This window comes from Elephantulus edwardii, unplaced genomic scaffold (genome assembly GCF_000299155.1).
Source record: "Elephantulus edwardii isolate Elephantulus edwardi_28Jun2011 unplaced genomic scaffold, EleEdw1.0 scaffold00130, whole genome shotgun sequence".
Lineage (NCBI taxonomy): Eukaryota > Metazoa > Chordata > Mammalia > Macroscelidea > Macroscelididae > Elephantulus > Elephantulus edwardii.
In genome coordinates, this window is record NW_006399880.1 from 3,622,111 (window position 1) to 3,638,376 (window position 16,266).

Sequence of the window (16,266 nt, forward strand, 5' to 3'; positions counted from 1 at the left end):
CAAAAAACAAAACAAAAAAAAAACCATATGGGCCAGATAATACCTGAGACTTGGTCCTCAGATTTTTAGAAAAATATTTGGAAAGGGGGAAAAAAGTATTTGGAAGAGAATCCTTATGGAACCCTAATTGTCATCAACTCCCCATGCACTGACCAGTTTGATGGAGGTAGGGTTCTCCACCACTGAGTAGGCAGGAAGAGGCAACATGATGAACTGCGTGGCTGGCGTAGAGGAGTTACTCTCATTGGAGTCCTGTGGGTATATGGAAAGAAGGAAGTTTAATTGAAAGGGAATAAATACCACCCAGGGTCACCTGTAACACTGGAAGACTGTTTCATTAAAAACAAAAGTTTCATTAAAAAAGATAAAGAACTATCCAGTTCACTGGTAAGAAAACTAAAGCTCCATAAGGCTTAAAAATCAAGATCACATAAGCATTTAATGCTATTAGGTGCTTTTGAGCTGACTCAGAGCAACCCTATGAACAGATGACAATTTTGCACTGTCTTGTGCCATCTTCACAATCTCTTCCATGCTCAAGCCCACTGCTGCAGTCACTGTGTCAATTCATCTAACTGAGGGTCTTCCTCTTTTGTGTTTTCCAAGCAAGCACTCAATATTGTTTTTAGGTACTACTGACTTTAGCAACCCTATCAACAGACCTTAACCTCACCCTATCCTGTGCTATCTTCACCATCTCTGACACACTTGAGGGCACTGCTGCAGTATTCCTTTCAAGGAACAGCCCCTTCTAGCAACATGTCCAAAGTATAAAATGTGAAGCTTCACCAACCTTGCCTCTAAGGCGCACTCTAGCTGCATTTTCTTTCAAAACATATGTTCTTTTGACTGTCAAAATCACTTAACGAGAGAACCCAATTCTTTTGATCCTATCAGAGTCTCTCAGAACTCATCAATCTGCCTTAACCAGGCCAGTGGCATTCTTCATTACCATCAACTGCTGCAATTACACAAAGGACAGAAGGCAGGGCTACCTCCTATAATCCCTTTAGGTCATAGGAGTTGCACCATGCTGGATGCTACCATACTTAGATGAAGCCACACACTAGGGTACAGTAGCTATCCCTCCCAGGGGAACCTAAGGTACTGGGTCACTGAAACTTCCTCCTCAATTGGCCACGGGGCTTAGGTCACTGAAGAGGCTTCTTTTTTTCAAATACTAGTTTTTAAGTAGAATGTCCTCCTTCTACCCACTCTATGCATACGTTGACCTTTTACAATTCTTATAAATTTCTAAGTACCACTGTATTTTCTGAACTACCCTACAGGGGAAAAAGTCTTAGGTGATGCAAAATCTCAGCTCTGATTAAAGCATCAACTACCAATTTCCATCTCCTGCTAACGTATTTATTATGCCATCTCATATAAAGAAAGGCAAAAAGAGTTAGGGAAAGTGGTTGAGAAACTGAAGATGACTTTAGAATAAGACCCAGGAAAAAAGGTTCTAGAGGATTGCAGTCCCATTAGAGGGTCACATCAGCCTTCTTTTACCACAGCTTCAGAACCACAATGCATGGTGGTGTTAATCACTTTTTTGTAATTCCAGATAAAACCAAAAGACAATCTAGTACTAAAGCCACTTACCCTCATGACTGTTACTACTGATACACTCTCCCCAACCTGGGTGTGGGGCACAGCCAGGCTTCTGGAAGGAAGGTCTGGTGCGCCATTCACTAAAGCTTCTTCAATTACCAAGCTTGTTTGGTAAGGCTGGTGATTCTCTCCTACCTCCAGGGAAGCCTCGTCTAGAAGCATGTCTTGGCTGAGGATCTCTGAGGTGGTGATCTCTTGTACAGCACCTGGCTGAGCAAGGGCTCCCACCTCTTCAGCCAGGGCCTCCACAGCCAGGCACTGCTCTGCCATGCCTGCATGGCTCGGCACTGTTTCTGGGGCAGTGTTGGACACAAGAGGGGTTCCTTTAGAGGACATCTGGTTTTGGGCCACGCATAGTTCCAGTTGAGGGCAGTTCCGGTCTTCCTGTAGGCTACTCTTGGGGATGATGATGTAATCTGAGCGGGGGAGGATCTTGCGGAAGCCTGGGATGTCCGGAACCACAGCAGTCAGTGTAGAGAGCTTAGAGTTCTAGGGATGAAAAAGCCAAGGAGACACAAGTAGAGACACAGAAACTAAAAATACATAAATATAATTTACAGTATACGCTCATTTTCCCCCCTCTAAGCAGTAAGTCGTAGCTCTCTTTAGCTAAGACTCGACAGGGTCAGTCTGACAAGAATATCATCTTGAATGACATTTCGAAAAACAAACCTCCTAGTAAGATCGAGCAAGGAGCCCGAGAGCCAGGGCGCAGCCCCAGAGCTCGAGCCGCCTGCGCCGCGAGATCCCCACCAGCCTCCCGGAGAACAAGCCCTGGCCGCTGCGAAAACAAAACAAAACAAAACAAAAAAACCCCTCCAACTCATTACCAGAGAGTCAGAACCAACTTATAGCTGACACTCCATCAGGTTTTTGAGAGGATGTAAGTCATATAGGAGGAGACTGTCTATCCTTCTCTCTTGGAGAATCTAGAGAATTCAAACCAAAAGAGAGGCTTTGCCTTTGGGTTAGCAGCACAGTGTCCTCCAGACTACACAACGAGATCTCCCATGAATCACAATTTAGGTAATGTAATGGACTAATTCAAATCAAAGTAGAAAACAAGGACTGAATTCTATGAAGGGTACTGATCTTGACATCCAAAATTCTCAGCTGGAACCTCAAGTATGATAGAGTGGAGCAAATTTTTTCTTCTTTATGCCTCAACTATAAATCAATGGGACTGAATCTGGCTGTTTATGAGTTCCTGTCCAGATCTGATACTTTCAAATTCCAATGTAGTAGAACACAATATCAAAATGTATAATTCTCAACGTAAAACACAAAAACGACAAATTAATAGGCAGAGTTGTAATTCAAGCCAGGAATTAAGGATCCTGGACTTACTGATTTCTTTCAAATTTACAAGGAAGTCGATAGACACATCATTAAGAAGGCTCTGTGTGTGTGTGTGTGTGTGTGTGTGTGTGTGAGTGCCAGCACATGCATGCATGTGCACACCCCAAGTATTTGTATGTACAGAAAAAGCTTATGCGATGATGGTCTTTTAAATTTTAAAGATAAAAATATTAACACTGACCTAGGACCTCAAGGTTGAAAAAATGCTTTCTAATCCATGATCTTAGTTTAAGTTTAAAATAAAATCATTATGGACAGTTACTATTACTATTATTCCTATTTAACAAATGAAAAAATTGAGGCTGAAGCTCAGGGAAGTAAACTGACTTTTCAAAAAACTAGTATGCAGCCAAGCAAGGACTGTTGGATCTTAAAAATCAAGGAGACTAGGTGTAAGAAATATAACTTTGCACAACTAGTTGGTATAAAGAAGGGTATTTAGGCATGAGAACAAAAAAGCATTTTTGTTTACTAACAAAAACCAACAACCCCCAAAATAGAGAAAAGTTCAAGTGAAAAGGTGATAATTGAAATTAAGTAGAACCAAAAAATTATTTCATGAGCAGCTTTAAAAAGGGCAGACTGAAGAATAAAAACCGCAAACCAAAAAAGAAAGAGTACCCTGAAGTCAATTACAAAAGGATCCTTAACAAAATCAAAAGCCAAAAAGTCAATGAGACCAACCACTTAGGGCACAAAGAAAGCACTTAAAGATGAAAGAAGCTAAAAGAAACACTCAGATGAAAAATGAGAGCAGATAGGCTTAATCCTTAAACCTTTTTTGGAAATAAGATAAAAAAAATTATAGTCTCAAATCACCCTTTGATGCAGACAAACCAAACAGTGAAACTAAATGGCAGTAAAGCTCAGGGCACTCTGGACTTAATCAACAAATCCAAGCACAGAAGAACCAGGTCAGCCAACATGGCACGCATCCTAGAGCATGGAAGACCCACAGGATGTGGCATAAGAACTGACGGACTCCTGAGGAGAAAGCTGCCATGTGACTCTGACAGACGCCTCGGGAATGCAGGCTGGACTGCTGTACCTTCAAACAAAACAATTTGGGTGAGGTCAAACACAGCATGTAAAGTTTCACCCAGGCTTGACACGCTGCAGGTGCTCAATACATGGTACATTTTCCTATCACATGGTCATTAGATATTTAATCTACTAAAGATTGATGAACGGAAGGAAGCCTTAGCTTGCTGAAAGTAAAGAGGTCTTGCAGCACTTACTGAAGAAGGTCAAACACGACAGCTTCAGTATTAATTACTCAACATAAAGAAAACAAGAACACTCACAAATGAGCCACAAGTAGCAACATGGTAAAAAGAGAAAAAATGGAATTTGTCCATTATTTCATTTTACTTGGATCCACAATCAACACCCATGAGAACAGCAGTCAAGAAATCAAATAACCTATTACAACGAGGGCAAATCTGCTGTTAAGATCTCTTAAATATGCTAAAGAAAGTAAAATAAGTAAATAAATAAAGGAAGCATAAGATAAACAGGAAAACTAGAAATATACAAATAAACAATATTACAGTTAAAAATTAAAAGTGCTAAAGAGCAAGAATGTCAGTTAAAGATTAAGGTGTGTCTGATCTAACCAATGCATTTTCAAGTGCTTTATAGGCATGTGAAAGCTGGACAATGAGTAAGAAAAACTGAAGAATTAGTGCCTTTGAATTGTGGTTTTGGCAAAGAGTACTGATCTATCAGAATACCAGTAGAACAAACAAATCTGTCTTGGAAGAAGTAAAGACAGAATGTTCTGCAGAAGTGAGGACAGTGAGACTTTGTCTTACACACTAAACGTATGTTATCAGGAAGAACGAGTCCTTGGAAAGGGATACCACGTTTAGAAAAGTAGAGGGTAGCAAAATAAGATCGATTCTCAATATGATGTATTGACGCAGTGACTACAATGTGCTTAAATACAGCAAGGTGTGTGATGACCGCAAAAGACTGTATAGGATGTCAATCTATTGCATACAGAATTGTCATGAGTTACAGCTGAGAATACCTAACAATAACTCTCTAAAAAGCCTCTTTGAGTTTGAACAGTAACAACAAGGGTTGAGATTCTCTTACAAAGTGAATATATGCCAAGAACTCAGGTACATGCTTTACTTTTGCTTGTTAAAACATTCTGAGTAGATTCTGTTATCTGCATTTTAGAGATTAGGAAACCAAGAATCAAAGGTTCTTCCAAAAGAAAAGATTCTTCCAAAGTCATTCTGTATCGGAGGATATCTGCTCATGCTCTCCGTTGGTAACAGTGGAATGGTTATAGACATAAAGCAGCATATAAATAAGGAAGAATCATTGTAGATAATACACTGCTGACTTTATAATGGAGAAATCAAAGAGCATGTTTACTTTTCCTCAACTATCCCTCTTGTGCCACATGAATTATTCCTCACTCACTATTTATAAACAAATGAACTCTAAGAATGTGGGTAACACAAAGCTCTCCAGGAAGAATATTAAGGCAGTAAGGATAAACTAAAGGTCCAGTAGGTGGGCTCCAATAAGGGCCCCATCTGTCCTGTTATAATGCAGCTGTCACATTCCTCAAAATCTTCTGTTTGGTATTAACAAAAAGAAGTCAGAGGTATTGATTTCAATTGAAAAAATGTCAAATTGAGATTAAAAGGTTTCAGCTTGCAATAACAAGGTTATTTTTCCGGTAGAAATTTCAGTTTTAAAAAAAATAGTTCTGAGCACCTTTGGTTACTATGCACCAGAAATAACAAAATGACTCATACACAAGTCTAAAAGCCGTTTTGCTTTTTTTTTTTTTAAATGTTTTGCTTTTTAATTTGAGGTTTAAAAGCCTTGTTCTCTATTTCTGTGTACCTTGACCTGGTATTTGCACTTTTAGCCCAGCTCACAACTATCAGTGGAATACCTCACAAAGCAGCCACAGCATTTGTATGTAAATATGTAAGACAGGAACTGCTAATTATGTCAGAACTGATAGTTTATGCAATACAAATCAATTGTACTGCATTCAATTTGTGATGAAAAGCCATGGTGTAGAAAGGGAAATTACTAAGTACTAGCTACTCCAAGCACAAAGTATTAAAGCTTATGCAGAAATAAGTTTATGCAAATAACCTTCAGACATGTCAGTTCAAAGTCCTACTTCAGCCAAGAAGGCAAGAGTACATGGTGTCAGTGAAATGGAAATAGACAGTATCAGACTCAAGAAAAAAAAGACACATCTCAATTTAAAGTTTTCCAAAAAAAATCGACACACGACTAGGAGGTTGTTTTATTAGTGAATCAACAAAGAAAACTACTAGGGAAATGAAAATTACTTACAGGATCCAAACCTTCTTTCTCAAGTTTGGCTTTCTCCAAGTAGTAACTTCTCTCAGCCACACTGAGAAGCCTCCAGCTCTCACTAATCTTCTTATTGATCTCAGACTGAGGGAGGTGGGGGAGCTCCTGCTGCACTTTCAGGTAGATGTCATAATAGTACAGGAGGTAAGCAGACCTGAGGAAGCAAAGACTTCTTAAGAATTTCCCTCATTCGGACAGTAGATATGATAGTGTCAGATTTTGGGTTACAGAGAAAAATGCAAACCAAACTCACTGCCATCAAGTCAATTTAAACTCAAAACAACCATCCATCAGATTTTTAAAGCAGTGTATCTTCACAGCAGAAGACTGTCCACCTTTCTCCCATGGAGACACTAGTGTATTTGAACTGCTGTAAAGACTCAGCAAACAACAATGGCACTGTCCATAGCAGCATGCTACAGACTATGCCATCAGAGGTCCTGGTGAAGAGGTAGAGAAGTATACGGGAGGGCAAAATGATGGTTAAGACAAGTGACTTTGACTACTCTCGTCAGAAACCAAAAGGCAAGATTTGGTTGGTTTACTTTATCATGACCTCTCTGTAGGAATGACTGGATTTTCAAAGTGTAACAGAAACAAAGAAAGACAAGCACCCTGCCATTTCATTGCCAGGGAAAGGTTGCAGAGATGCCAATTCCCTGCTGTGGTTATCATTCACAGTTTTTTTAAAATTTTTTAAAAATTAATTTTAATGAAAATTTACAGAGACTCTGGATTTCCATTCATTCATTGTTACACTTTTCTTCCTGCCTACCCCTCTCCCCCAGTACATTCTTGTCTTTGAAAAGTAAAAGTTCCCCCACTGTTTTCCTTTTTTTAGGTCCCCCCCTCTCCCCTCCCCCCCGTTTTCCAATCCCTCCCTCCAGGTCCACTCCACTATGCAGTCTTTGCTCTGGACTCCTGTTTTTCCCTCATCTGTTTCAATGCAGTATACATTATTTATGCCATTTTTCTCAGTCTCCTCCCAAGCGTGACGTCAGTCCTGTTTTCCAACAGTGGCACTATGCAGTATTTGTCCCTTTGTGACTGAGATACTTCACTCAGCATACTGTCCTCCAAGGTCACCCATTTTGAATACTATTGCATGAGTTCCTTGTTTTGCAATGCAGCATAGTATTCCATTGTGCGAATATACCACAGGTTCTCTATCCATTCGTTTGTTGATGGGCACTTAGGTTGTTTCCAACTCCTTGATACTGTGAACAAAGCCAAGATAAACACGAGTGTGCATCTATCTGCTTGGGTGGCAGATATGGTCTCTTTGGGGTATATTCCTAGTAGTGGAATTGCTGGGTCAAATGGTATTTCTATTTCCAACTTTTTGAGAAAGCACCACACCACCTTCCACAGTGGTTGCGCCATTTTACACTTCCACCAACAGTGAATAAGAGTTCCAGTTTCTCTACAACCTCACCAGCATTTATTGCTTGCTGTTCTGTTAAATTTTGCTATTCTTACTGAGGTGAGATATCTTATAGTTGTTTTGATTTGCATCTCTCTTAAAGCTTGGGGTTTTGAACATTTCTTCATGTGTTTGTTCGCCATCTGAATGTCTTCTTTGGTAAAGTGTCTGTTCATATCCTGTGCCCATTTTTCAACTGGATTGTTTATCTTTATCTTTTTGTGGTGCTCAAGTATTTTATAAACTCTAGATATAAGTCCCTTATCTGACATGTCATTACCAAATACTTTTTCCCAGTCTGTGGCTTCCCTTTTTACCCTGTTGGAGATGTTTTTGGATGTACATAGGGATTTGATTCTTAGAAGATCCCATTTATCTATTTTATCTTCTTCCGGTTGTAGATATCATTCACACTCTTAACTTCTCAACACAGTCTTTTCGTCATCTCACTAGTCAATAGGACCTCCCCAAAGGTGAGAGAGGAAAGCAAAACAAATATCAAAGTCAAAGAGGCCTAATGTAGGTAGGCTCAGCAAGAATTCTGGAGTAGTCACAAATCAAAGGGGAATTAAGCAACAATTTGAATAGGCTCTATAAAAATCATTGGTGCTACGTATAATTCCCTAATTCTATCAGTGTCCTATTTTAAGGACAGTAATAACTAATTTAAAAAAAAAACCCAATAAATAAAGTTCTTGGACATAGCTTCTATCATCTGTATGATACAATTTTCTGGAAAAGCTAGAAACATGCATGGGCATGGTCTGGTAAGAAATGGCAAATATTGACATAAATCCAGCCACCTTTCCCTCCTTTTACCAAGCCTCAGATGGCAACAACCTTATGACATTCTGAATGACTCCAGATGCATCTTAAGGTCTTCCTCAGCAAAGATTTCTAAGCAACTTCAGTTAATGGGCATTTGAGATTGGCCTGATAGTACAGCATTTCAAATACACTGTTATACTAGAAAGTATAACAGTAACTAGGAAGTGCTAACTAACCTGGGTTTCTTTGCCTTTTCTCCATGTATTTTATACTTTTTCTTCTTCTTGGGTGGCCCAGGAGAGGTATAACAGTAGGCTTCCTCAATTTCCTCCATCACGACAGTTACCTCAGCACCATCATATGATGCATCCATGGCTACAAGAGAGAAAAGTAAATTAGACATCTATTCCACAAGGGGCAGCAACCACTCTTCCCCCTGCCAGGTCTCAAAGGCTTAGTCATTTCCTAAATTCAGAAGATTTTAAGCAGAATTTGAAGTATTTCTTAGACATACAGATTCCAGGGCTCCACATCAGCCCTTCTCAATCTTTATTACAAGGTGTATGAAAATTTGTATGCTGAGCAAGCACCCTGGGTTATTTTGTTTAGCCAAGCAAATTTGGGACAACTGCATAGACAGCCCTCTATAGTACTTTACGAGATACTGATAGCAATCTTTGAACTGAGGAATTTATTAGCCCCAAATTGTAAAAATTCGATATAATAAAAGGTAAAAAAAGACCATTTGTCTTAGGAGGCAGATGTTCTCGTTCTGGCTTCATATACTTCACCACCCTAACCTTGTTTTCTTGATTCATTTGGTTATTCATTCAGGCATGTACAAAGTGACTGTGTATAAAAACCCCTCTCAGTGCTGTCAAGTAGAACTGACTCATAGCTCACCCTCCACTGGTTTCCGAGATTGTAAATCCACATAACAGCTAATCTTTCCCCCAAAGAGCTTCTGGTGGATTAGAACTGCCAAAGAGGTGTGGCTTTTGGGTTTGAGCAAGGTAACTCCCTACAGACTCCCCACCTCTCTTTGAGGGATGTCTTTATATAGTCTGGCAGCTTTAGTGCTTCTGGACAGTTCCACCATTAGAGGTTTTAGGTTCAGATCTCTCACTCTCATGTATAAAAAATGAAGTTTCACCCACTTTACTGCAGATATACAGTGATAAAATATAAAGCACACAACAGATGTAAGTAACTACACCAGAATGGTCAAATACTAAACATATGAAATGATTCATTATCTAAACAATTAATAATCTCTAGCTGTAATGCTTAATAATCTGTCCAAAGAGGCACTAAAAAATAGAGATTTATGTCACACAAATCCAACTCTCTGGGCCACACTGCTTCTTATCTCTACTGGCAACTCCCTAAACCAAGGAGATTCAATGATTTTTTCATTGATCATGGAAGTGTTCATCAATGTTGCCTAATTAGCCAAAGAAGGCGATAGAGCAATTGAAAAAAAAGAATGACTGAAAACCTGAGTTAATTTTATTCTATTATAATTAAACAGCTATGATATATGGCTGTGATAGTAGAGAGCACAGGTCCAATGAAGAATTACCTGTCCAAAATTAACTTTCTAGGGCTGAGCTACATGTCCAAGAAAAGAAAAGCACACACAAAAAATGCCTGGGAGACAAGTTTAAGAACAGTCAGCTTATTTTCAGTCAATTTCCAAATTTGTGTTTTACCTATAAAAAATTGAGGGAAAGATGATCTTATAAATAATTTCACACTAAATATATATTTTCAGAGGAGAAATGAATAAGCTGCTCCTGAAAATCTACCAGAAAGGCACTCTGAGTTCTAGATTCAGCAGTAAACATGGGACTGACATAGCTGTTGTTGATTGCCATCAAGCCAAGCACGCAAGCCTCTTAGCAACCCTATGAACAGAAGACCTGATGCCTTTCTATAACTACTGTCAATTCTCTAAGTTCATAGTTTCCAGAGGCATGTTGTTTAGCAAGCAGATGCCACTCCTGCTTCCAGGACTGTCTTAAAGTGGGAACTCTACTAAACACTTCCCACCATGGGCAGCTGTTATGGCATTTAACACCACAATGGCACAAAGTTCAGCATCACAGCAACCTCAGATTACTGCAGTACAGTAAACTGACAGACCAGTGCTGTACCACTTAGAAAAAGAATGTTCCTCCAACATATATAATAACACTAGGCCCCAGGACCTGCCAACTTTAAATACAAAGGTCTTGTTGAGTCTAAACAAGAGGTTTATGTAAAAAAACCACCCAACATTTCACAACAACCATCAACCAAAACAAAGAGAGCTCAACTTTCAGAGTCCAACTGCATCACCTACTCTCCAAACTGGAGACAAATATAAAGTACTCTCACATTTTATTTAGACCCCATTCCATTAATGAGGGATCTGATTAGGCACGGCAAGAAAAAGAACACTGGAGTATAGCAGGAGATCAGGATCCAAACCTACACTTTCTAATTATAAGGCCTATTAGCCTATTCTCTAAGTTTCAGTTATTCTTTTGTGAGATAAGCTAAAGTATGTGGTTTCTAACTTTCTGGAAGACAGAAACCTTTGACAATATTATAAAAGCCAAAACAAAACCAAACCCTTCCACTAGAAGGAAGCTGACACAACACAGTTCATCTCTGATTTTAACGATTCACTCCAATGTTAGTTTCCCTGGGGTTAATTATGGCTCCAGGCAACTCCATGTGCTGCTCAGTAGAAGGCTGTGTGATCTTCTGGAGATGCCTCTTGAAAAGTGCCTGAGTGGGTAGGAGCTACAAACTGCCAGCCTTTCAGCTAGATCTTGAGCTGAATCTTAAATTGGTTGGGTTTGCTTTTTTTAAAATCTACATTCTAGATTAAAAAAACAAACCACCTCAATTCACTGGCACTGAGTTGGTTCCAACTCATAAAGACTCATTAATTTGAGCCCTTTAATGAGAGAAGCCTGGCCCATCTTTCTTCAGAGGGGCTGATGGATTCAAATTGCCAGAGTTATGAAGTCTTTGAGTTAGCAGTGGAACTCACTACATACTACACCACCAGAGCTCCCCACTCCAGATTGTTGTTCTTGTGTGAAACCAACTCACAGACAACCCTCCAGCAGTCAACAGCACAGGAGGAGACTGCCCATTCTTCTCCCACAAAGCAATTGGTGGATTCGAACTGCACAGCACAGGTTCTTACCACTAGACCACCAGAGCTCTCCAGATTAAGAGCACATTACTCCTAACGTTCTTTCTAGTTTTGTGTGATCTCTAAGTGACTTTTTTTCACCTGGTTTGGGGAAGACGAGTAATTAAAAGGGTACAAATCTGTCATTTTGGCTGGAAAAACAACGAGGAAATAAACTCACCTTCACTGAGTCAATTCCAACTCAAAGAACCCAGAGCAGAACTGTCCCATCGGCTTCCCAAAGCTGTAACCCTTTACAGAAGCACACTGTCACACATATCCTTCTCCCTTGGAGTGGCTGGTGGGTTTTAACTGTCCATCTTTCTGCTAGCAGTAAAGCACTTAACCTGGACTTCAAGTTAAATCAAAAATTTTTTTAATTCAAAAGTTTACATTTTTGTTCCTTCTTAAAATAATGACTTTTCACCTCAATCTTTGTTGAAAAGTGCAGAAACGAAAAGATAGAATTTATGAGAAATACACGTAATATTCTGGCACGCAGGTGAAAATAAATTCAGAAAGGTAAGTCATTAAAACCACACTGGGGTGTGAAAAGGAAGGGTTTATCATGCCCATCTGTGCACATGTCTCTCCTAATCGCTCTACCGTGTTTTGCACCTGAATTCAACCTTCTTTTTGTATAGTAGGCCTCAGTACAGCAATACATTTTAAAAAAAAGAGAGAGAGAGAGAGAGAGAGAGAAGGATACTACATCAGCTAAGAGCCAGGGAAGAGGATCTGGGTTCTAATTTCAGTTACTCCACTTAACACTAGGATGGAGCTAGCTCTATGACCTTGAGCAATCTATTTACTGTTCAAATCAAGTTTTCTCATCTGTAAAACAGAATTAAAAGCAGTCCTTAAAATACGTTTAATGCCCCATCAGATCCTCTTCGGAACCTCATGAGATGACCTTTGATAGATCAGCTAGAGCTTGACTCCGGAATGGCTCATTTCCCTGAGTCTCAAACATCCCAAAGGACTGCCTGGGTGCACCCTAAGGTTTTCTTGCCCTATGTTGTGAAACAGGCCATGGACGCTTTGAAAGCCGCAGCCCCCAGCCCAAGGTCGCCCAGTGGGGTCCACAGAGGAGCCATCGAGGGCAGGACTTACCCGGAGGAGCGTGCAGGCCACGCGGCTCACATTCCCGGAGGCGATCGGCTCGTGGGCTCGGTGAGGGGGTTGCCCGCAGCACTCGCGCTCCCCGCTGTCGGCGAGAGGCGGCTCCAGTCGTGACAGAGGCAACAAGGGAGTGGAGGCGAGGGCTCGTGCGCGCATCCCGGGGGCTGGAGGAGCCCCGGCCCCGCGGGCCCGCCCGGTGACACACGGCGCGGAGTCACCCCCTCTAGCTGTCCCGTCTGCGAAGTCGCGATATGGGGTCGTCGAGGAGGGGGTATAGCAGCACGGGTTCGTCCCGCAGGCCCTTCACCAAGGCCTGCCAAGGGCCCCGGGGACTCAAACCCCGGGGAGCCCAAGGAAGACAGCAGGAGGACCCAGGTCTCCCAGGTTCAGCAGCGGTGGTAGCACCAGCAGCACACCTTAGATCGCCAGGGAGACACGTCCCAGCGGCCCTCGCGGCTCACCGGAAGCCTCCGGCGGCGCGTGACTGTGTAAGACCCCTCGCGCAAGCGCAACAGTCCAGCTTTTGCAGGGAGGAAAGCTCATCGGAACTTTTTAGAGGCTTCAGGGGGGCCCGCTGAGGCGGACGGACTGCTTCCGGACACAGTTCCGGCCTGGGGAGGAAGCTGCCGGGAACGGTGGCTCCGGCCGCTCAGCCTCAGTGCACAACGTGGGTCGTTTCAGGTAATGAGGGCAAGGCTGCACTTAGTGTGACGGGGTCTTGGCTCTGCCTAACTTTTCAGAGCCACTGCTGACCCTAAGAAGTTCCTCCCCCACACCATCCTTTACTCATTCTGGCGGTCAAGGCCTGGCAGCTCTTTTCAGTTTATTCAGTCTCGGTTTATTCAGCAGAAAGTTCATACTTGCTGAAGTATCGTCACAGACTGCGGGAATTTGTTAGGGCTTGTATTGTATGGTTCTTTCACGCCTGTGTCACTAATTGGTCTACATTTATACACGTTTCCTTCCGTCTGACCTTCCCAGTATTCACGATCTATTATCCACAGAAGAAAGATGGGCAGTCCCCGTACATTAAGATTTACGACTTTGGAAACCCAATAGAGGCTTGCTATGAATTAGAATCAACACAACAGCAGTGAGTTTGAGTATTTAGAATACTGGCTTTGTATTAGGCCTCCCTGGGTTTGAATCCCAGCCCACCTGTAAACTGTATTAAGCATGTAAAGTACTAATCAGAAGATCCTCAACAACTGATTCTAGTTCCCACCTAACTAAATGGACCACCACACACTGTTCACTGCACAAGTCAGACATCTGGTAGTTACACTCTCTTACCTGGCTTCAGATTCGTCATTCGTTGTTTTTGTTGGGTGCCATTGAGTTGTAACCAACTCCAGCAGATTTCAAAGGCTGTAAATCCCACGGGAGAAAATTGCCCATCTTTGTCCCATGGAGCAGCTGGTGGTTTCAAACCACTTGTCTTTGGGTTCACAGCACAATTTCTTACCCACTAGGCCAGAAGAGCTCCTGAAAAACAAGTCAGAACTGACTACTCCCCTCTACTATCACTGTTTTGTTTGTGTGTGTGTGTGTGTGTGTGTGTGTGTATGTGTGTTTTACTATTACTGTTTTAATACAAACCACCATTATACCTCATCTGAACTCTTTTTTTCCTCTGACACCTTTCATTTCCATTCACCATTGTCATCTCTTCCTCCTTATTGAAAGTCTTTCAGTTGTTAGTTTTCTGTCACATTCAACATCAGGAAAACAAAGATTCTAACCACTGGGCCAACTGGCAGCATCAGTATGGATGGTGAAGAGATTGAGATAGTTAACAGTTTTAGTTTACTTGGCTCCGCGGTCAACACTTTTGGTAACAGCAGCCAGGAAATCAAGAGACGAATTGCATTGGGAAAGTTGGCTGTGAGGGACCTCTCAAGAGTACTGAAGGGCAACGATGTCAGACTGGAGACTAAGGTGCGCCTGATCCGGGCTATAGTCTTTGCAATTATGTGCTATGCATCAGAGAGTTGGACAGTGACTAGGGTTGATAGAGAATTGATGTCTTTGAACTGTGGTGCTGGAGAAGAGTGTTGAATATACCATGGACTGCTAGGAGAACAAACAGGTTTGTCCTGGAGAGGGTGAAGCCAGAGTGTTCCCTGGAGTCAAGGATTCTGAAGCTTCATCTGACATATTTTGGGCATGTTGCAAGGAGGGATTGGTCCTTGGAGAGGGACATCATGTTTGACAGAGTGGAGGGGCAGCGAAGGAGAGGAAGACCTTTGATGAGATGGATCGATTTTGTGACTAGAGAGGTGGGAATAAGTGCGTTTGAGATGGCTAGGTTGGCACAGTATATAAGAGTGTATAGAGCTCTTGTACATAGGGTCACTATGAGTCGCAAGTGACTCGATGGCACATAACAACAACAAACATCACATTTTAATTAACATTCAAACTATGTAATTATTGTAATGTCTGTTGTGTCAGAACCAACTCATAGTAGACACTCCAGTGGGTTTTCAGAGGCTGTAAATCACATGGGAGGAGATTGCTCGTCTGTCTCTCAGCAGCTGATGTAATCAAACCACTTGCACTTGGATTGTCAATGCAACTCCATACCAATTAATTGGCCATGAGAACTCTCTCTCAAACTTGATGTAGCCTACTAGAACTGTTGTTAATGTGCCACCAAGTTGATGACTACTCATAGGACTTTATAAACAGGTAGGAGCATCACTCTGGCCTATGCTATCTTCATGATCTCTGATATGCTCTAGCCCATTTTTACAGTCACTCTGTCAGTCTGACTTGATAGGGGTCTTTCTCTGACCCTCCACCTTTCCCAACATGATGTCTTTTTGCAGCTCCTCCTGACAACATGCTCAAAAGTATATGAGAGTAGTTTCATAATTTTTGCATCTAAGGAACACTCCAACTGCACATCCTCCAAGACAGATGTTTGTTATTTTGGCAGGTAATAGGATATTCAATACTCCCAACACTGCGATTCAATCTTAAATTATTCAGTCATCTTTATTTGTCAAACTTTTAGCTGTATAGGAAGCAATTGAAAATATCATAGCTTGGAGCAGGTGCACCATAATCTTTAAGCTGACGCTGTTGCTTTTTGACACTCTGGAGAAGTCCTTGATGGCAGATTTTCACAATGCAGCACGTCTTTTTATTAAAGCTAGTTTGCTTTTATTCTGAGATTTAGGAAGGTCAGTGAAGGAAAAGAGGACTCCCAATGAGATGGATTGACACAATGACTTCAGCAATGGGCTACAGTGTGTCAGAAATTATGAGAGTGGCACAAGATAGGGCAGGAATCCCAGTCGGCAGATCAGAGTTGCTATGAGTTGTATTCGACTTGATGGCACCTAACAACAAACTTAATACCATGGACTTCATCCTTTAGGTTTTCCACTCTCCAACCACAAGACTTTCTTTTTTTTTTTCTATAATT

The 16,266-nt window shown here is 41.4% G+C and overlaps 1 protein-coding gene across 1 annotated transcript in view; it reads right to left on the bottom strand.

Annotated features, from left to right (window-relative positions):
- Positions 1–13,354, bottom strand: part of HMGXB3 (HMG box domain containing 3) — an 87,278-nt gene extending 73,924 nt beyond the window's left edge. The window contains exons 1-5 of the mRNA XM_006893701.1: positions 12,825–13,354; positions 8,758–8,896; positions 6,310–6,484; positions 1,606–2,103; positions 154–252 (exon numbers count right to left, since the gene is read on the bottom strand). Of these exons, the coding sequence (XP_006893763.1) occupies positions 154–252; positions 1,606–2,103; positions 6,310–6,484; positions 8,758–8,894 (909 nt within the window). The 5' untranslated portion in view covers positions 8,895–8,896; positions 12,825–13,354. The remainder of the gene's footprint in view (positions 1–153; positions 253–1,605; positions 2,104–6,309; positions 6,485–8,757; positions 8,897–12,824) is intronic.
- Positions 13,355–16,266: the final 2,912 nt, after the last annotated feature.